This window comes from Numida meleagris, chromosome 3, assembly GCF_002078875.1.
Source record: "Numida meleagris isolate 19003 breed g44 Domestic line chromosome 3, NumMel1.0, whole genome shotgun sequence".
In the NCBI taxonomy this organism is placed as follows: domain Eukaryota; kingdom Metazoa; phylum Chordata; class Aves; order Galliformes; family Numididae; genus Numida; species Numida meleagris.
In genome coordinates this window covers 25,189,586-25,210,584 of record NC_034411.1, presented here as the reverse complement: position 1 = coordinate 25,210,584, position 20,999 = coordinate 25,189,586, and the positions used below count along the sequence as shown (strand labels likewise).

The following is a 20,999-nucleotide window of genomic DNA, read 5'->3' as shown; positions in this document are numbered from 1 at the left end:
AGTTAACCTTCCTTAAAAATTTTAAAAATTTGCACAGGTGTCGGGATATTTTGGATCAGCATCTCATTACGTTATTATACAGTATTATAGATTAAGTATACAGTATTATATATTAGAATGTATTTAGTCACATTGTTTATTTCTGGGTAAAATTGCATACAAAGAACAAAAGCAATTTTTTTTTAGAGGAATCTCAATTCAAGTAGCTCTCAAGGTTGTCTTTTGTTTGGAAATAATAATGTAAATGATTTATTTCTGTGCCATCACCAAAGAAATCATTTATGAAATAGGGAAGAGTTAAACTTCTTTCCAAGTGAAAATTGAACGTGTAGGGAAAAGTATTGCTTCAGTTGTCTCTCATAGACGTTGCTCTAATGTTTTCTTGGTAGTGAAATGGCTTAAGGAAAAGCAGAGCTAGAGAGGAGTAATGTATGTTATTATATAGCCGATATGACTGCAATGGGAAAGATGCTTTTTGATGCACAGGTTATTTTTAGACCCCCTGCATTTTTAAAGCTTTTCCATTTATATACTTCTGGACTATTGTGTAAAAGTTCCTGTGTTCAGAACCAACAGTCAAATCAGTTTTCTTTTTCAATATAAATTTGTAATCAGTATATATATTTTTAAAACTAATTACTATTGGGAGGTGAAGGAGTGTTTAGTAAGTGAAAAGTGTAAGTGAAGTCTAAGATTACTTTAACCATTTCATTTATCAACATGATCTAGGTAGCTGCGAAATGTACAAAAACTTGTATCTGTGTGTTTCTTTAGCTTTCTGATTAGGCAGCACTTAGTAACAGTGCGTAGTAAAAGTGAGCAATTTTGCTAAGAGTTTTAGTATAGAGGAAGACTCAAACACAGCATATACTGTTTACAGTGTAAGAAACGTCAAGTAAGCTGCTGTGCAAAAATATCCTAGTTTGCATTGAAGCTGTATGGAATTTGTGAGATTTCACAGACACTTCTGTGGAATTGGGGAAAAAAATCTAGCTGTAAATTAAGAATTTCCCATCAACTGTTCTGTTTTCTTCACTAATGCTTTTGTTGGAGAGAGCTGTTAAAAATGACATACATCAGTTCTCATAGCTGTCTGTTCAAGGCTGTCTCTTCAAAGAAGTGATGCGCTTTCTTATGAGACATTGCTTTGGCATCTAAATCTCAGTAACTGGTTCTGGTACTGGTAACATAAGTCTGTTAGGCCTGTTGATGTAACTCATCGTGAAACATTCTTCTTCCTTAGCAGCATTAGCTGTCTCTTATCACTGGCTTTTTCAGCTGCGAAGAGAAGGGTGTATGGATCTACTTGTCCAAAAAATACCATCAAAAAGTGCAGCACAGATAGGGTTTATACAACAAAGATCTTTCTTTCCAATGTTCTTGGTAACAGTTGGGTTAGTGATTGCTTTGGAACTATTTCTCTAAGAAAAGGTTGAACTTCAGGAAGAAAATTCAGGCATTTCAGAATAAAATGTAGAACACTGAAAAATGGCTGAGTTAAGCAGAGATAAACTTGAATCTTTAAAATTAGTGTAATTCACAGTGAAGTTATGCTGCGCAAGGCTAGATGAAGAAGGCTAGATTATCTGTAATAATTACAGAACAGCAGTGTAAATATAACTTGAATTCTATCATTATCTAAAAATCCAGAAAAACATTGAATTGAATCCTCACTAACAGGTCAGTATTTCAGAGAATCCGTTTTCTTTCAGCTGTAATAACTAGAAGGTAGGTCAAATAAAAACGATAACACAGGAAATAATTTCTGGTGATTGGACCTCTTCAGTTACCTGTCTGAAGTGACTGCTTCAAGAGAACGACTCAGATATATCAGTGGTTTAGGAGTATTGCATTTGCATGATTTTTTGAATGCTTCTTGGTGAGGGTTCTAAAGATGCTGCGTATTTTTTTTATCCTTCTGGTTACTTTGCCTTTCTATGTGTGAAGGCATAGAATCAGTGAATAAATTAGTGTAGGTTTGTATGTAGAGTATTAGAAAGATAGAAACAGGTGATCAAAAATATGGAAATGTTTCTATAGGAGATGCGACTAAGGTATTCTTGAACTGGAAAAGAAGCAGCGGGTCAGAGTTATTACATATATTCCTCAGTCATGTGTGAAATGGGAGAGTGTAAAAGGTAATCCCACTATGCATTGTCTTCCAATGCAAAATCTGAGGGGCTTCAGAGGGAGCTCATAGAAGCTAAGCTGAGAACAGATAAGTGGTATTTTGTGTGTTTTCTGCAAACGGAAGATTCAGGCAATCCTTTTCTGAAAGATCTTATGAGTGATGCATCTTGTGTTCCAGACGCAACCAGAAAAGTTTGTGGAAGAGAGATCATTTACTAGAAGGTAGTAAACTGAACTTGAATTGGCTGGAGAGTGGAGGAATGCTGAGGGAAAAGTATTGCCAGGTTTTCTGTCACCTTATAGTCTCCCATTGGTACTGTTAGAGAGAGGATGAAAAGCTTGGTGATCCTTTCATGTGGTGCAATACTGCTGTTTCATATTCCAAGAGTATTTAAAAGCAAGAAAACATCCAAATTTGGTTTATATGCTGGATAAATTTCTTGAGACCCTCAATAGTTTTTTTATAAAAAGACAAAAGATAATCAGAAAAATAGTAATACTCAGGAATATTTTTTTGTCCAAACAGTTAAGATCAGGATTTTAAAGGGAAATTAGAGGGAGTAATTAGAGTACTGTGTTTTACTGTTTTTTACTTATTATTCCTTGCTTTATTTTTATTCTGCATCTTAGTCTGCTCTACTGTAGGAAGTCTGCTTCATGCTAAATGCAATGCTTAAAATTCCCTAAGATGGTAAGGGATAAGCTACAAATATGGACTATCAGGCAAGCCCTGGAGATTTAGTTAATCTGACCTAGATGTTCTTTTGATGATTGAGACCTGCAGTATGTGAAAACACTTCTCAATTTCAAAATGAAAAACGAGGATATCTGTTGTATAACTCAGCTGTCCTTGTAGTGACAGACACATCAATCATTTCTGAACAGGAAAGGATTTACTATAAAAAGTTTGTAGCTTTGGAGCTGTTGAGTTCATTGGCATTCAGATCAGCAATGATATTGAAAGTTGTAAGTGAATTCAGCATTTGAATTTTACCATGTTCTAAAGAGGATTAGCTACAAATGCAAGCAACATACTTTTTTTCATTTTCAAGAGCCTGTTGTGTAAGATGTTAATTCTTGACTTAATTTTCAGCATATTTTATGTGAAACTGTTTGCTGGATCTTTAAAAAACAACAACAACAACAAAAGAACAAAAAACCACCAATGACTAGGGATCTGTAAACGTAAATATCTATGTAAAATCTAATCGGAAAAATCAGCAAGTACTTGGAAATAAAGCTAAGTTTAATTTATACCGCTTTTGAATATCTGATTAGCCATTATTTTTCTATAACCTGTTCGGTCAAGTACAGTTAAATACATAGACAAGGTTGTCCATTTTGAGGAACTGGGGCTGAGAGTTAGCTTCCTATTTAAAACTCAAGAAACAAACAAAAACCCCACTGCTTAAAATAATTTCATAAACTGGTTCGGATAGTTGGCAGGACTTTATGCTCTAACATATATTCTGCAGAGCGCTCTGTTTCATATTTATTCAGCAAATTTTAAGGTCTTTAAGTGAAGTTTAACATGCTGATTTTTTCAGTGGGTGCTGAGTTATTTCAGGAAGTTGTAATGGTAATAATTGTGCTGTTGGAGAAGACAAGGGAAAGGAAATTATTTATCTGTGTTAGTAAAGAAGGAAGGTTAATTGACTTTTTCAGCAGTAACTGTTTCTTCTGTTTTGGAACCAAGACACTGTATTTGTCACAGCTCTGTGTGCAAGCTGCCTCTTACCTTTTATGCAAAATTGCATTCAAGTTTTGGAAATTGCGCTTCACATTTCAGCAGTAGGGATTTCTTATAACATTAACAGCTATAACTCTTCAAGAGTCAAAACGCATGTTTCTAGATAGAAAAGACATTTTCCTGAAGTCACTTTGGGTTGTATTCATTCAAATCTGGACATCAGAAATGGAAGCAGTCATCTCTTGCTGTAAACGATCCTTGTGCCGAAGCGAGAGGCTATAATGAAAGTAAATTCAAGTAGTCTTGAAACAGTGTCAGAGATTAAAAAAAAAAAAAAAAAAAGATGGATGCTTTGCACGCAGGTTTTCTTGGATCATTTTTTCCTGATGCAGTGGAAATAAGTAATGCAATGCCTATAACATGCTTCTTAAAGAATTTTGAATTTTCCTATGTTTATCTAAGAATTTTACTGTTGACAGTGGAGGCCATGATACATTTGTTAGGATCTGTGGTGTTGAGAAGGAGCAGTGTGGTAGTCTGTACTAAATGGAGTTCACAAATAATTGGAAGTTCTTTGAGCATGTATGTTGTGTGGCTGTAACCCAATCAAAACAATGAAGGAATAAACAGGCTAACAATCCTTTAACCTTGGAAGATGAAGAACAAAAAGAATTATGGCTTATTAACTATTAAACATAATTCTTCTGTGGACACAGAGTAAGCCTTTGCACTGTTCTGGGACAGGAGTTATCTTACAGTTAATATACCTACTGTCTTTGTTTGCAGCTGGTCGCAGTGTTGTTAGTACACTGTACCTTCATGTTTTTCTTACTGAGCATAGCAAAAGAAGTCACGGCTTAAAGTACTGTTGGTTTTAGATGTTAACAGCTGCATGAAAACAACTAGAGTGAGCCAAAAAGGGACACTAAATGTTCATGTTGCCTCTGTGGGAGGGACAGTTTTGTAGCTGCTAAGATATTGCCATGATCTGGAATGTGAACTTTTCATTCTGAAGACAGTTTGGAAACATTTGGTGCAATTCTTTACCATAAGTAATGAAAATGATTACCATGGATAATAGCAATAATATTCTTACTGTGGTGATGGAGATTGTTTAATATTTAGTTCCTCTGAAGTATATTCTAAAGCAGTTCTTTTTGTCAGTGCAGACACAGCCTTGTTCAGCCAAAAAGGAAAATGCCTTGAATAAAACGACTGCAGTTTTTAAACTTGTCATAAATGCAGCTTAACTTGATTATTTGTGAGCTTTTAGTCTCTTGCAGGTTTCAAAAAAAAAAACCAGAAAATATGAACTTATTGTGAGTGCATGTATTATGTTTCCTTTAGCTTAGAATATTCTATGTGAAGTAATGTGTTTTTTCTTGTGGAAATATGATTTTGCAGACTCCTGGTTTAAGAGCCCACTCTGGAAGATTGCAGTGGTTTGCAAGAAGGTGTATATCAGGTAATCAGGTATGTGGCTTGTTACTTGTCTTCTTTAGAACTCTTATTATATTTCAGGAATAATTTTTTGAATATATTTTGTTGTTAAATTTTTTTTGGGGGGGATGAAAGGACATGTGACAGGCTGAAAAGGTGAACGTAATGCTCTGTGTGAACACTGTTGTGTACTTACGCTGAAATATCTTAGATGAACGCACACAGCATCTAAGTACCCATATGCAGAAAAATAAGTGTTTGGCTGAGGTGTAATGATGTTCTCCTTTCTCTTTAAAGATGGAGACTTTGGAGCACTTGGTAGAATTAACTAAAAATGTATTTGAATGTGATAGAGATGAGATGTACTACTACCTGCTTCAGCTTTGTGGTAAGTTAGCACGTAACCTTTTTCACGTTCCAGTATGTTTTCTTTTGTGTTTCGAGATGGGAAGCAGCCTTGAATTGGAGAGATGATCTGTCCTCATAAGTAATGAGCCTGGAAACAAATTACAGAGGCATCTTGCAGAAGAGGAGAGTACAGGATTGTTTTTTCTAACCTGCATAGCTCAGCACAGCAGTATTCCAGAACTTAAAGAATGAAAGATTTATACTATTTGTTACTGTGTTTTGTCCTAATTAGAATTTTCTCTATTTTGCTTTTTAAAATGCTTGTAAGAAGAACAGTTGCTCATTTTCTGTACCTTAATAACCATTAAAGATCTGCAGTCTATTGTAGTTGAAGCTACCTATGCCTTTAGTAAAGGTGTGAAGAACTGGTAGATTATTTCCCAGCTACAAATCCCAATTCTCCCAACTACAGCCAAACTTGAGCATTGTTATGGAAACCAAACTCTTTTTAATTGGAAGTTTGTTTGTATATTACAGACTTGCTATAGAACGTATTTATAGTGATTTTCCATTTCTGTATTGTTATTTGTTTTGGTTTTGTTATTCAATGTATCATACTCTATAATACACAGTAAAAATGTTGGAAATTTTAGATCTAGCTATTTTTAAGTCTGATAATACATCTTGTGTTCGTATGATAGGATGTTGAACACAAAATAGTTGGGACATTTAAAAGTAGCGTTACAGGGATTTCTGTCTCAGAAAAAATACACAACCTTATGTTGTGTGTGTATATTGAGCAATTTGATATATTGGGCAGTGGGAAAACTTATATGTGAGGTTGAAGTAGTTTTAGACTGCTCTTCACATATTTTTTGGATGACTAAAATTAGCAATGTTGTTATGCTAAATAAAACACTGTTAGACCTCCACTGTAATAAAGCAACAAGAGAGGCTGCTTTGCTGTTTCATTTAACCACAAGCAGAGGAGATGAGCATTTCCCCACAAAAATGACTGGAGAATTTTTGTCATTTTTGTTTTTTGTTTCCTCAACATCCTCAGAAAGCTTCAAAACCAAACTGTAGCATTACCTAGTTCTGGCTTTGCACGTACTGGTTCACCCTCAAAAATCAAGTTGGCCTGAAAAGCAATCTTGTCTCAACAGGAGGGAGTCTTCCTGTTTCTCCACCATCATCCAGTTCACCTCTGGCAGTGACTGAGTGTGACAGTGTGCCTGCTAGGAAGAGAATCTGAGAAGATAGAATTTATCAAAGTCTGTCACACAAAATCTTCACTCTTCTTTGAGAAGACAAAACCAATTCCATCTACTCAAAGAAGTGGAAAACATTTGTGGGTTTCTGTCACCATAAAAGACAAAAACCACACACATTCTTGCTTTCAGCCATTTTAAACTATTTATCAGAGCTGCCCTGTGCACAAGTACAGTGGAGTTGTGATTGTGCACCTTAGCCACAATTTAAGATCTTAACTATTAAGTTCTTAACTACTTAAGATTTTAACTATTAAAATAAGTCAGTCACTCCTACTATCTAGTACAAGGTGTTGAATAAGACAAAAAAAGAGGTTTGGATCTAACCCTTTCTCAAAGTTAGAACAAGTTTTAAGTAAAATCAGATCATGGCCTTGTCAAGTAAGGTGTTTTGTGCCTCCAGAGATGAAAATGGAAGAATAACGTGTTCCAAGGTTTGATGTTATACTTCTTCAACTTCTAACTGTCATCTTTCCATACTATGTTGAGCATTTCTAAGGAGAGGCTTGTCAATTAGGTAGCTGAAGACAGCAATTAGCTCAACCCCTCCATTAGCATACTCTTCTCCAGATAGTACTAAACTTGCCTGTTTCAACTACCTATTTTACCTAACGTCCTCAAGCTCCATGTCTGTCTATCAATGGCTGAATTTGCTGTAGTTGGCAGCATCTGTTCTATAGTTGTGGGGTCCAAAACATGCACACGTAAAGGTGTCAAACATTCTTCATCCTCCTCTTGTTTACTGCCATAATACCCTGTACTTAAAAATATTATCTGGATAATTTAGTCCTTAAAGTCAATCATTTCTTTTGACTGAAAGTAGTCACTGAGCTTGCTGCCCCTTCTAAAAGCTGAAGTGATGCTTGAAACTTATTGAAATTGTGTTGTAGCTTTAAATTTGGAGATGATAATTTAAAATGTTACACATTTTGTAAACATTTTAAACTTTTTTTCCAATTATTTCTGTAGTTAACAATGAAGAGTATTATGGTTGCTGAGATGCGGTGGAAACTTTTGCAGTATAGTTGTGTGGATTTCTCATTCATTTGAAAACTCCTATAGTCCTTTTGGTTCATTTGTTGTTTTTTGTTTCCATCATCTAGTGTCTCCTGTGAAGTAATAGTAGTTTGGAATTTTTCAGGTTGGTTGTATGAAGCAGAAAAATATAACTGGTGAAGTATTTTCCATAAATATGACTCCAGATATGTAAGTACACTTAAATTTGCTTTTATCTGAAGACTTGAATCTTGTTTCAGATAACAACTGTGACTGGAGAAGAGCTGAAGCTGTTTGGACTAAAATTCAAGAAGAAAATGTTGTTCCTCGTGAGAAAACACTAAGGTTACTGGCTGATATATTTGAGAAAAATGATCAGGTTGTCCCGTTTGAGGTACCTAAGGTAATCTGAGTTTAACTTTGCTAGCTAACAATACTGCTGATTATATATCTTTCAACTGAAAAATGTTGACAAATAGGATTACAGTAATTTAAATAAGTGTTTCATTTTAAAGACTAGACAAGAAGAAATGATAAGTCCAGGATCTTCTAATTTTGAAGAAAGGAAAATAAGGATGCTTTGCAAGAAAAATAATGCAAAAGGTAAGGTGAATCCACTGTTTCTGCCTCCCTAGCTCTAAGGTTTGGATTTTGATTAAATATTGAGCAACAGATATTTGCTGCTGCTTTCTGTTGTTTTGCTTGTTAGGGAAGTTGCCTAACAGTGTCACCTGGTAATGTTCTGCTTCAAAAGTTGAAGTGAGAAGTGTATGCAAAAATGTTTAAAATGTTGATTGAGTTGCTGACTTTAAATGCATGTTTGAAAGTCAGTCTGCAGCGAAGCTGTGAATTTTAAAAATATGTAGGTATTGCTAGCCTGTTGTTTATAATATTAGGTTAAACACATTGTCTGTACTTCTGATTTTATCTATTAAACATAGGAAACTAAATTCATATGCAGGGTGACATCCTTCCCTCTATGGTTTGCAAATGACATAGCAGGGACATGTTCATGGGAAAGCAATTATCCAATAGAAGAAGTTGTTCAGAGATTTTGGATTTGTTCCTGCCACTGAAGTCTTAATAACAAGATCAGGTATCTAAAATAGATTTTGGAACCATATTTTATCACTTAAGATGTAGATTTGATGAAGAAAATAATTAGATGAGATTAAATTAGGTGAAACTATGCTATGGGGATTATCATTGCTCTAAAGAGGTGATTCTCCCACTTTATTGAGCATTCATGCGGCCCCACTGTGAATATTGCATGCAGTTCAAAGTTCCACAATATGAAAAGGATGTTAAGGTCCTTGAAAACATCCAGAGGAGGGTAACAAAGCTGGCAGAAGGGCTGGAAGGCATGTTCTCTGAGGAGAGGGCAACACTGTGTTTGCCAATCTGAAGAAACTAAGCCAAATGTTGACCTCACTGTTCTCTGTGGCTCTGTGAGAAGGGGAAGCAGAGGGAGGTGCTGGGCTCTGCTCCTGGCAACCGACGGTAGGGTGTGAGGAGATGGCAGCAAGCTTCACTTGGGAAGGTTCAGACTGGACATAAGTGACAATCTCTTTTTGTGAGCATGGTGATACACTGGAATAGGCATAGGGCTCCCTTTCAGTATTCAAGGGGCATTTGGATAATGCCCTTGGGAGTATGCTTTAACTTCTGGTAAGCCTTGATTTGGTCAGGCAGCAGGACTTTGTGATCTTTGTGGGTTCCTTCCAACTGAACTATTCTATTCTTTAGCTGTCTTCATCTGGGGCTCTATATGTTAGTCTATTTTATTTCTATTGATGTTGCATAACTATTTATTTTTGTTTGAAGGGAGGATTTAATATGTCACTTGGCATCTTTAGCTTCTTTACAATTAGTTGTCCATGTTTTTGCATAGAATTAGGAAACTTTTCCTGCTGTTCTTCCTCCTGCAAAGAAGGGGAGAGCTAAAAAGCATGTGTTCTTTTGAGCTGTAATACAAAGACTATAAAGAAAATATCAAAATCGGCATTCCCAGAGCTTACTGTTCCCAACCTTCTGGGTGCCATTCAACAAATAAAATGACCTTATTGTAGTAGAAGATCTGAAATGATTTCTCAAGAAATCCATAGCTTTTCTGCGCAGAAACTTCCCTAGCTTGGTAAAGCAGAATTAACTTACACTTAGGTATTTATTTATTTGCCTTTATGTATACAAAAGGAGGAGTGTATCTAAGTGCAGTTCCTCTGGATCAATCTGTCCTTACTTTAAATAATTGGAAATGTGTTTTTATCCATCTCATCTCAAAAACACTGTCACAGAGTTAGAATTAGCATAACTAGGCCTTTGAGGGGAGAGTCCATTTCTAACGTTTGCCAAGGTACAGAGCATCTTAATATTCCAGGAGTCTTTATTTTCTTTGCGTATACTATGACAGAAAACTAGATCTCACTTGAAAAGAGATCAGAAAGTAGAATGGGCTAAAATAATTTATTTTGCTGAATTACCAAGATTTATAAATATAAAACACCAGTTTTCTTCTTCTCTGGGTGTTGTCAATATGTTTTACAAGTTGGACTCACAGATTTTTAGGCTATGAGTTTAAAAGAGGAATCTATTAGTCATTCACGCAGCTACCTTCAATTTTTAGTGAAATGACCCTCCTGTAGAGGTATTGAATCCCAGGCACAATAATTAGAAGTGTGGATTCTGCATATTCTGTATGTGGGGGTACAGTCTTGTGTATTATGGTAGACATAACATTAACATTTTAAGGAAGTTCTTCATTTTTGTAAACTTCTGGAATCAAAAGACTATGTAAGAAAAAGCAGAAATACTTTTCACTGTGCAACAGGCAAAATTAGTGGAATGCATTTTATAGGTCTTTCCTAGAAAACTGTCCTGTGCTTTCAATACCAGAAATAATCAAGTGGAGAACAGAAGCAAACTTAATATTGCTTTGACTATGGAGGAAGGGAAACTAGTTAAAAACAAAACTATAAGCTGTAACTGCTAATCGTTGTTAATGACATTTGGTATAGAATTTGCCAATAAATTACTTCTTCCTGTTCTTTTACTCAAAACAGCTAGAGAAGAGAGAAATTCAGTAAAAAAATTTTCTTTGTGTCTTAAACTAAGTTGTCACTTCTATATAGTAGTATAATGTAGTTCTGATATGAATGTAATAGGGCAGAACATAATTTTTATCAGAACCTTTTGGTAGGAAAAAATATTCCACTTCTGTCTAGTTATGTAATTAATTCAATGAACTTAACAGCTCTGACATATAGGGTGTTTTGAAAATCTGTTCTGAGCTTTATGTTTTCAAAATCAGATTTTGTTCTTATCCCGATTCTGCAGTATGAGAACTTGACTCTAGGGAATCACATTACACGTATCCCAGATAGTTACAGTTGCTGAAACAAATTTGCTTGTCTTGAAAACTGAATTTTTCTTCAAAAATTGTCACTTTTTAGACAAACTTTTTTACTTAAAGTAGCTGGTATAACGTAATATGGTTCTGAAACCAAGGTATTTCTGTCTTGATTGCTAGTATACTTCAGTAATTTTAGATGGCACCTGAAGAATTAATAAGCTCATAATACCTGATCAGGTGTATGTCTCGGTACACCTAGGTGAGGTTGAAACATGCTACTTGTAAGGATGCAAAATAGAGTTGAGAAAATAATCTAATATGAATAGGGTAATCATACTGAGGTCGGAATTGACATATATAAAACAAACATCCTAAAAAAGGAGACCCAAACTGATACCAAGATTTTCAGATCTTCATTAAACTAATAATTGGAAAAAGATTTACAGATGTTTCCTTGAGACCGATATTACACTTTGTGGGCTATGGTCATTGACAGTAATACGTGCTTGATGTCATGTCCACTCGTGGGTGGTGAAGTCCACCCAAATAGTGGAAAAGAATATTCAAACATGGAATGAAATCCTAGTTCTGTCTAAAGGCATTAGGAGTCTCCAAGCATAAGAAGTCTTTTTTATAATCAAGAAGCAGAATTTAAGTAGACTTTTACAAGTGGAGGGAACAAACATTACTGTTCACCTACTTTCTGCTTAATGAAAGCAGCTAGTCTGCAGTTACCTCAAATAACAGAAAGCCACTGGATTTAGGTGTGAACACTCCTTTACAAATGCTGGTATTCAGCATCTGAGCAGGCAAGAGAATTCAGCACATTGCAGCAGGCCAAGCATTAACCTGAGACTGATAAGTGAGCGTGGGGGAGGATTCCCAGCCCTTTTCCATGTCATCTTGTTGTTGTTTTATTGGTCTTTTGGTTGACAATGCAGTCACTTTTGTAATGTCAGATGTCAATCATATTATCTCTCCATCTCTCTTGTGTCTCTCTCCATATCTTTCATATATGTGGGGCTCATGTACATGGAAGTGAACTTAATTTTTACTCTGGTATTCTTATCCATTATCTGTTCATCTATATTTAATGTACCTCAAAGTGTCCAAAGTAGATTTGGGATGGCGATATTAATTCTATTATAAACTCAGAGTAAGAGTTTGTGTGTTGTTATTAATAATTAATTTTATGCATAGTTACTTCTGTGCCTGCATTTCAGGAAGTTTTTATGTATGCTTATTGGTTAAAAAAGTTTAAGTAGAAGAGTTTAATGCCAAGCACTTAGGCTTTGAGAATGCTTGTTTAAAATTCCATAGTACACTGTGCTAAATGCCATTAGTGCAATGTTTCTTGTGACAGTAAGATTCAAATGAGCAATCTTCATCTTTGAAAGTAAAGTATTAAAAAAAAAAAAGTACTACCTACCTGTGAAATTTGTAGTGATAGTCTAGGCATTTCTAAAAAGTTGCTTAAAAGGTAACTGTGGCTTAGATTTGAATTAGCAAAGGCATTCATATTTTTAAGTTTTATTAAAGGAAAAATGCAGTCAGTTTTAGATTTAAAAGATCATTTCGTTTCTCACTCCACCTTCTAATATATGTTAAAGCCTAGGTAGCAGTGTTAGCTAGCTGCATGTTTATAGCTGCATAATCTTGTTTCAGAAAAATAAATGACTGAAAATGTGCTTATCATTTTTTTCCCCTTTTTAGTAACATCTTTTCATACACTGACAGTTATTGTGAATGCATGAAATAAAACTGTTAATCAGTCAAACAAATGCAGCGTAGTTTACTTGTTAAATATCTGTATATTTGTAAATTGTATGTTTTGTATAAATCTTGTCGTAGCCAAATAATTTGATCTCCCCATATTGGAATCACCTCCTATATTATTTTTTAAACGCTGTTGTGATCATGCACCAGATACTGTAACTACATACCCCAGAATTAGGTGTTGCTGTAAAAATCCTGAGTCTCCCCCTTCTTGCCTACTGTGTTGATATATAAGCAACAGCCATATATGATAAACCAGCAGCAGCAAACTTCTTGTTCTCTGAGGTATGTGTCAGTTGATTGATATATGCAAGCATTTTTGATCAAGCTGTTACGGGCAGCTTTCCTTTCAAAGATGTGAGAGGATGAATGGATTTCAGAGGGACCTTTTCAATGAAAAAAAATAACTTCTTTCTGTGACCAACATCATTGTAATATGACACTTCATTTGGGCTTTTTTTCTTTTTTAGAGGCCTACAGTATTTTTCTGAAAAGACAAGGGAAGAGCGACTATCAGTATCGTACTTATGACACCCTCATAAAAGCATTGTTATCGCTGGATTGTCTTGAAGAAGCCATGGAAGTGAAGCACACGTAAGCCTTTTCTATGTTTAGGGGATTTAAATTGTTAGTTGCTGCTGATTAGAGTTTCTGGAGGGTTTGTTCATTTGTTTTTAGTCTTTAAATAATTTCTGGAGCATTTTCAGCGAAGTCCATATGTTTCAATGGGAAAACAGGTCGTGACTGGTAGCTAGGAGTTATGGTAAGAAATATGTTACCATAAGAGGCATTAGGGTGCCATATATTAAAAAATGTACTAGAGAGACAGCATGTTTTGCAGATAACACATTTCAACTAACAGTATCAACAAATGCACTTGGCATCAGAACTGAAAGTCTCCCCTTCTGGCAGTCTGCCTTTTCCCCTTTAGAGCAAGATCCAAACAGACAAGATTCCTTCACTGAACTGCCCCTGAGCCATCTCCTCAGTCTCTATCCCTGCTGGTGCTCTTCCCTATCCAAACTTTCTGGCAGCTGGCTGCCTGCCAAATGCAAAATGGTACATTTGACTGTTGTGCCAGTGGCTAGGAGATGACCATAAACCTTAGATCTAACTCTTACACTTCTGAAATAAATCCAACCTGCTGTCATGCATTATTAGATTCATCAGAATCAAATTAACCTTTAGTGAGTTGCGAGGCACACCACTTGGTTTCGTTGTAGCTTGTAATGGGTCTTCTGTTCAGATTATAGAATTCAAAATAAGTATTAATCATCATCAAAGTGGAGTTATGAAGAAAAATAGTAATTTAAGTTCCTTTGGTTTTTTCAGCGAAAACAAGAACAGTGTTTCTCATCTAGTGTGTTCTCTGACTGAATACAGTGAATTAGAAAGTGCCTGTAGGAATAATTTACGTGATGCATAGGACACTATAAAGATCTAATAGTTTCTAGAGTCAACTTAGTTTATGATTTCCAGGAACAATATAGTATAAAAATCTGTTCATTATTTTCATACTTTCTTTAAAATTGTCTACACCAATGAACTGTTGTTGAAAGTTCTGCATTCAGAAGCACAAGCAACAATTCTCCAACTCAATACCTGTAGCAGAGCTTTTTAGTAAGCAATGTTTGTGCTTTATGAATATATGGCTTATATAAAGGCAGAACTCAAACTGTTTATCAAATAGTGTTATCTGAAAGGAGAATAACTGGTAAGTTTGTTTTTTAAAAAAGAAAAGATAGGACATGTTTGGAAGTACAAAGAATATTGAAAAGGTTCAGGCAGTCTGTTAAACATTTTGAAAAACTTTTAATGTATAAAAATGTATCTTGAATGATTCTTCAAGAAAGAAGCTTGAACCCTTTACTGAAGACTTGGGCGTGCACTGCTTCCGTGCTCAGTGACTCAAACTTGCTTGGAAGGAAGATGCACAAAATGCATTGTAAGCATTAATTTGGAGATTGGAAGAGCAGAGAGGGTGCAGTGTTTTGTTCCTGATATTGATGATTATGAGTTAATATCTAAAGCAAGAAGATAATCCTAAAAAGGATGCAAAATGCAGAAAATAAAAATGTTAAAGACTGAAGAAGTTTGAAATGTGTTTTTAGAGATGGAGCTTCCAAATCTCAAGATACTTAGGAAAAAGGAAAACACGATTTACTAAGAGGTTTTGGTCAAAGCCAACCGCAGTAATAATCACTGTGCTTTTTAGAGCTCTCATTTTCAGTCTCGTAGCATAGAAATGCCAAATAATGACATTCTAAAGCTTGTAACAGCTCACTGTTACATCAAGACAGAAAATGCTTACTATTAGCAGTGTTTACAGTGTTTATTTGTGTATCTCTTTTTGTAATAATAAAATCATGCTTTTATGAAGCATTTTGAAAAGTCTGTTAGTTTTTAAATTATTCACTGAAATAGAGGAAGTGACTGTGTGTGCACACATGGTTTGAAATAGCAAATCTGTACGTTTTGCACACTTTCTGCATGCTTAGCAATTTTACCAACCTTATATTACAAAGAGATTATTCCTACAAAGCCTAAATGTGTGCAGTGGCCTGAAACTTGTGCAACTCCCAATATTTTCATAAGATACACAAAAGCCATCTTCATTTGTATAAGCGAGCATATTTTTCTTTTTACTCCGCTCGAAGCCAAACTTTAAATTTAAATAATATGTAGAGAGCTTTAAATGAGTATTAGCATAGACAACAAAATAAGTAATTCATGTATTTTAAAAGGTTAGATTATTTTAAAACTTCCTTGCTGTTAACAGAACTGAGAAACTTTAATGAGAAAGTGGCGATGTGGTGAAGGAAATTGCACTCTTGCTCTGCATTTGGAATCAAATAAAACATGCACTCATACACAAAAATCAACCCAGGAGGTTACTGATCTGTTGGTCAACCCAAGCCCAGTTGCTTTGGAATTCTAGCACTATTTTGAGGAATATTTTCTGCGTTTACTCGAAGTTTTAAATAGAAATTTAGGAACATGGGAATGATGGATTAGTTCTGTAATAGTAGCTAACATCTATTTAATCACACTGAAGATTGGAAGATTGGAGAAAGTAAATCCTTTGTTATGTGTAATTTACAGTCTCATGCATGAATTGTTGACTTAAGGGCTTTGACAGATGGGACAAAGGCAAAAAAAGAAAAAAAAAAAAAAAGACGGAACTGAGCAGTGGGTGCTTAGGCAGGGATTAAGAGGATTGGTTGGGAGAGTAAGAAAATCCCGAGTCCAGTGACTGCATTTATGAGCCTGGGAGGCTGAAAGTGACTGAGAGGATAGTCATATTGTGTACTATGTGAAGGATTTTCTTGGGATTGAGGAGAATAATTTAGCAATGACCCTGCTTACCTCCCAATCCGCTCAGCCTATAAGTTCAAGTAGGTAGGCTGCTCAGTTGTTTGCCACAAGATGATCAGTGAGGTTTATCTTGATTGCTGATATGGTAAATGGCAATGCCCCCCTTTTCTGTATGGAGATTTTGTAATCTAGAAATGAACATTTGTAAAGTTATCCTTGTATATTAAAAATGTGGTTATACGTCACTGAGGAACAGGGAGGTTTTGTAATATAAGATGAATGCGAAGACTGGTTAGTCTCTCTTGACTAATTTCCAGAGTGATAGAAAAGCTTTGGCAATGTTATTAAAGATTCTCTTTACTATAGGTATGTGAACCGCAGTATTATCAGAGAGAAAGAATCGATAAGCCAAATGCAATTTTAACACAGCTAAGGCAGCAAATGTAGTATGTTCACTTTAAAAAACTGTATACATCTAGATGACAGAAACTTGAAAATTAATCAAGCAAATGATATGGTGTTAGTTCATAATATGCTTTAGTTTATGTTTAAAATATACAGTGCTGAAAATAAATGTTTCATTTTTATTGCTGAAAGAATAGTTTTACATTTTATAATTATGGTGACTATTGAAAAAAGAAGAAAAAGTATCCAGCTTAGGATACAACAGAACAATGCAGGGCATGCAGTTATTTTAGTCATCTAATATGTCAGCGTTCAAGAATCTGAACCGATTGTTTAAAAAAAATCTTGTACTTTGTTTCTTTTGTTGCTCACTTCCAACTTTGTCATCTGTCAGAATGCAAAAAAAAATTATCCTTCTATAACCATTGACAGGATAACACAAAAGCTGTCTCCAGGTCGATATTTTGCAGCAATATTTTTAACATACGAACAGTAGTTTTTATAATTTCACCTTGGTGCTCAACCATTTATTATCGTATCAGAAGCATGTCAGTAATTCCTTTCTAAATGTCTGCTTCTTTTAGTGCTGAGACCCACATCAAGGGCTTCACACTGAACAGTGCTGCCAGCAGCCTCCTCATCATATCGCAAGTTAGGCGGGATTATTTGAAAGGTATGTCACAATGCTTGACCTTTACGTCACATTAATGCCTCTGCAGATTTTTCTTGTAACGCCCTTCGAATACTTGGATAAAGGAGTCCATTTAGCAAATTACCTGCTTATCAAGAGCCTTTTGTGGTAGCTGAGAGACGTAAATTACTGTACATGCATTTATAATACAGCTTGAATATGAATGTACTTGTCATTTGACCACTTAGTCCAGTTTCCATTCCATTTAACACAAGATGGGTTTTCTTAAGATGAATCACAGCTCTTCAGACATGCAAAATTTGTGCTCCAGAACGAGAGAAAGTACAGGCTTTCAAGTGCGTTAAAATTCACAGCACAAGTCATTTTGCTTTGGAAATTAACATACTTTAGAGCATCTGAAACAATTCCCAGCAGTTATTTCTTGCATATTGTGGTGCTTGTGTGAGATACCAGATGAGTTAAATTGACTGTTAAATGTGCATGATTGTGCACTAAATGATTATAATATTGATTTAAAAACTTAATCAAATACTTTTTAATAGTTCTCAATACCAACAGTAACAAAATATTACGGTTGACTTTCTTTTTAACGTAAGTCATGATAGAAAAGAAAATGGTGCTGAAGAGTATGTGAGGGTACACAACAAGATGGTGGCTCAAGTTCAAAGTTGTGTTATTTTACTTCTCAGCATTGGTAGTTTTGCAGCCTAGAGCGTTCCGCTCTGCAGCATTACTTTTCACTTACTCGGTTGTTTAGCAGAACTCTTGTGAGAGAGAACTTTGCAAGTATGTAGTTTTACATGAAGTGCTGTTTTTAACTCCTCTACAAGTACAGGTACAATGTGTTTTCAACAATATCTTGAAGCATTAGAACAGCTACATACAAAAATACATATTGCACTGATGTCTTTCATGCCACAAGGCATACCAGAAAGTACATTTCTGATTGTGCCATCAGTTAATTTTATTTTCTTCCATTTTGCATACTTATGTAGTCAATACACATGTAATGTTGGATACATTGAAGTACTTCAGGATGAGCATTTAGACATTTTTTGTAGTCTTTCCTGCAGCTCATCAACTTCTCTTATTTCAAATTCCTTCCCCTTTCAGTCTGATGTCACTCTGGTGTCATCAACTGAAATACTTGTGGTGAACACAATTGCTTTACTTGCTGTGTTGGCAAGTCTTACATTTTTGCAGATTTCAAATCTTTCACCTAAATCTTATGCTTGATTTTGTTATGTAGGTGACTCTGAAAGTAATATCTCCTATTTATTTTCGTGGAACCAACAACAGATACAATAACACTATTTGCTAAAGCAAATTCTCAGTTACAAAGTGCTGTTCTTCAGCATAGTCACCACCATTAGCTGTGCTTTTTCACCAGCGATGAACAAGAGCCTGCATACCGTGCTTGTAAAAACCTACACCAGTGGAGGTGACTCACTGTCACTGTCGCCGCTTCTGAAACACACCACCCACCGCCTCTCTGCGTTCACATCCACTGTTTGGTCTCCGTAAACTTTCAACAAGTGTCGATGGATGTCAGTGGGTGCTGCTTTCAATGACACATGCTTGTTTCATTTGCATTTCCATGTCAGACACCATTTTGTCAGGCTGTCCCTCTGCTGCCATCTGTCGCATGGCAACAACATGTACCAGAATACTGGTGGGAAGGTTCAGCCTCTTCTGTAACACCAGCATCTGCCTCTAAGGTTTTGGGCCAATGTAATAAGATAGGAGGCATTACTTTTGAAGCAGTCCTTTTAGAATTTTCAGCTTTTGTCTCTCTCTGGTATGACACTAAATCTTGCCAGTTCTAATCCTAATTATTACACCCCCAAATCTACTCTTCTTCAGATATCACTGATATTTCTGTATTGAGACAATCTTCCTTTAACTGATTTCTTTTTAGCTAAAATCCTAGATTTTTGCCACCTCAACACTCACTTCTTTTAATCCAGAAATGTTACCTTTTGCACAACAAAGTTTTTCAAGAAGTCTCTTGAATTGCATGATTTTGCATTTTTTAATTTTCCTTTACTTTGTGCATTGATCAAGCATTTGTTTGATAACTTAGTGGAATCTTTAGGATTTATACTTGTTTCTATTTTAAAGATAATTACTTCTCTTTTTTAAGTGAAGCCTTGAAAATGCAAGCTACTAAATGTTTTGACCGTATCGATCATTTTCTGAGGCTAATTGCTCTAAAATTGTTAAGTGGTCTGAGTCTTTTTGTAATCTTAATACTAGTGAGTTCAATTTAACCTGCATCTTCTGGTGGCAGACATACCTTGTGAGCTTTCACTTCTGTGAAACTTGCATGCTTTACCACTTCCTCAGAGAGTTCACCATCTTTCTTTTACTTTATAATGTGGTACAGTTAATAATAATATAAATTACATAGCTCCCAAAGTATCCTCAAAAGAGCTTTAATATCTTCCAACAAGAACTCAGGTTATCTTAAGAGTCAAAATTTAAGTTACATGGTATGGAATTTGCAGAACTTACAGGAAAGCTTTTTAAAAGGTGAATGGTAGACTTTCGCAAGCGAAGTTAGCTTCTTTTAAATACTGAAAATTGAAGGGACAACATTATAAATTCAGATTAGCAGTGGGTGCTTTTGCTTAAGAAGTACTGCTGCATGCATGCAACTCCCAAGTCTTTCCCTGTCCCTGTTCTTGGGAAGGCTGATTATGCTACAAGCTTAAGGGAGGCCCACACTTAGAGGCAGAAGACAATATGAACTTCCCATGTGTGTTAAGTTTGCAATACTTAACGATGTTCACTAAACAAGAAAAAAAGAAAGGAAAAAAAAATATATGGGTCAGAAGGGAAATGTGATGCGAAGGAAGGTTAGCCTTACAGGATGTTTTTTCTTCCTCTCTTGTAAAAGGTAATATTTGGTTTCTGCAGTGCCTGCATATTGAATTGGAATGTTAATGCTGTGAAGTTGAAGTGGGTGTATATTATGTTAGAAGTGTTATCCCTTGGTATGATAATTATTATCTGTGATTAATCTTGCCTGTGCTGGTAAGGAGTAAGAGATTTTTACCAGAGGGGCATGTCATTCTGTGTGTTTGCTCATCTATAATGTAAATTGACATGAATTTTTGTTAGATAAATGAGAGTGACTGCGTCTGTGTTGGGCTGTGGGAATTTGTGACAGACACACAGAAGTCTGATTGGGGGGTATTTTTAACATAGGTGATTGCTATTGTTTTATCAGTTCTTGAGGTAACAGTCCAGTTTTTAGTTTATTTTTTTGTTCTTGTATGGAAGCATATCACATGCATTTATTTATAATTGTCAATAAACAAAGTTTTGGTGCACACTTAAAATATTAGACTTAAGCCATTTAACTAGTGAATTAATTTTTAAAAATAAAATTTTACTTCTTAAGTATGCAATCTTTTCTATTTCCTTTAAAGAAAATTCATTATAGCTTGTTTGGAGAAAAGTAAACTACAAACATTCTGACTTTAAGGTCGTAACGGAAAACATATGACATCGCTGCTTCCCCTGAGCTGGACATTAAAACAAAATAATTAAATGTTAATCATATTGTAATGCTTTTTTTTATTGAGCAAATATTAAAGTATTGTTCAGCTGCTGAAAGTTTTT

The 20,999-nt window shown here is 35.3% G+C and overlaps 1 protein-coding gene across 3 annotated transcripts in view; it reads left to right on the top strand.

The window, feature by feature from the left end:
• Positions 1 to 20,999, top strand: part of LRPPRC (leucine rich pentatricopeptide repeat containing) — a 90,692-nt gene that overhangs the window by 57,700 nt on the left and 11,993 nt on the right. For all 3 annotated transcript variants that reach the window (XM_021390609.1, XM_021390611.1, XM_021390612.1), the window contains exons 26-31: positions 5,225 to 5,293; positions 5,558 to 5,648; positions 8,136 to 8,278; positions 8,391 to 8,478; positions 13,471 to 13,594; positions 17,305 to 17,393. In XM_021390609.1, coding sequence (XP_021246284.1) covers positions 5,225 to 5,293; positions 5,558 to 5,648; positions 8,136 to 8,278; positions 8,391 to 8,478; positions 13,471 to 13,594; positions 17,305 to 17,393 — 604 coding nt within the window. The remainder of the gene's footprint in view (positions 1 to 5,224; positions 5,294 to 5,557; positions 5,649 to 8,135; positions 8,279 to 8,390; positions 8,479 to 13,470; positions 13,595 to 17,304; positions 17,394 to 20,999) is intronic.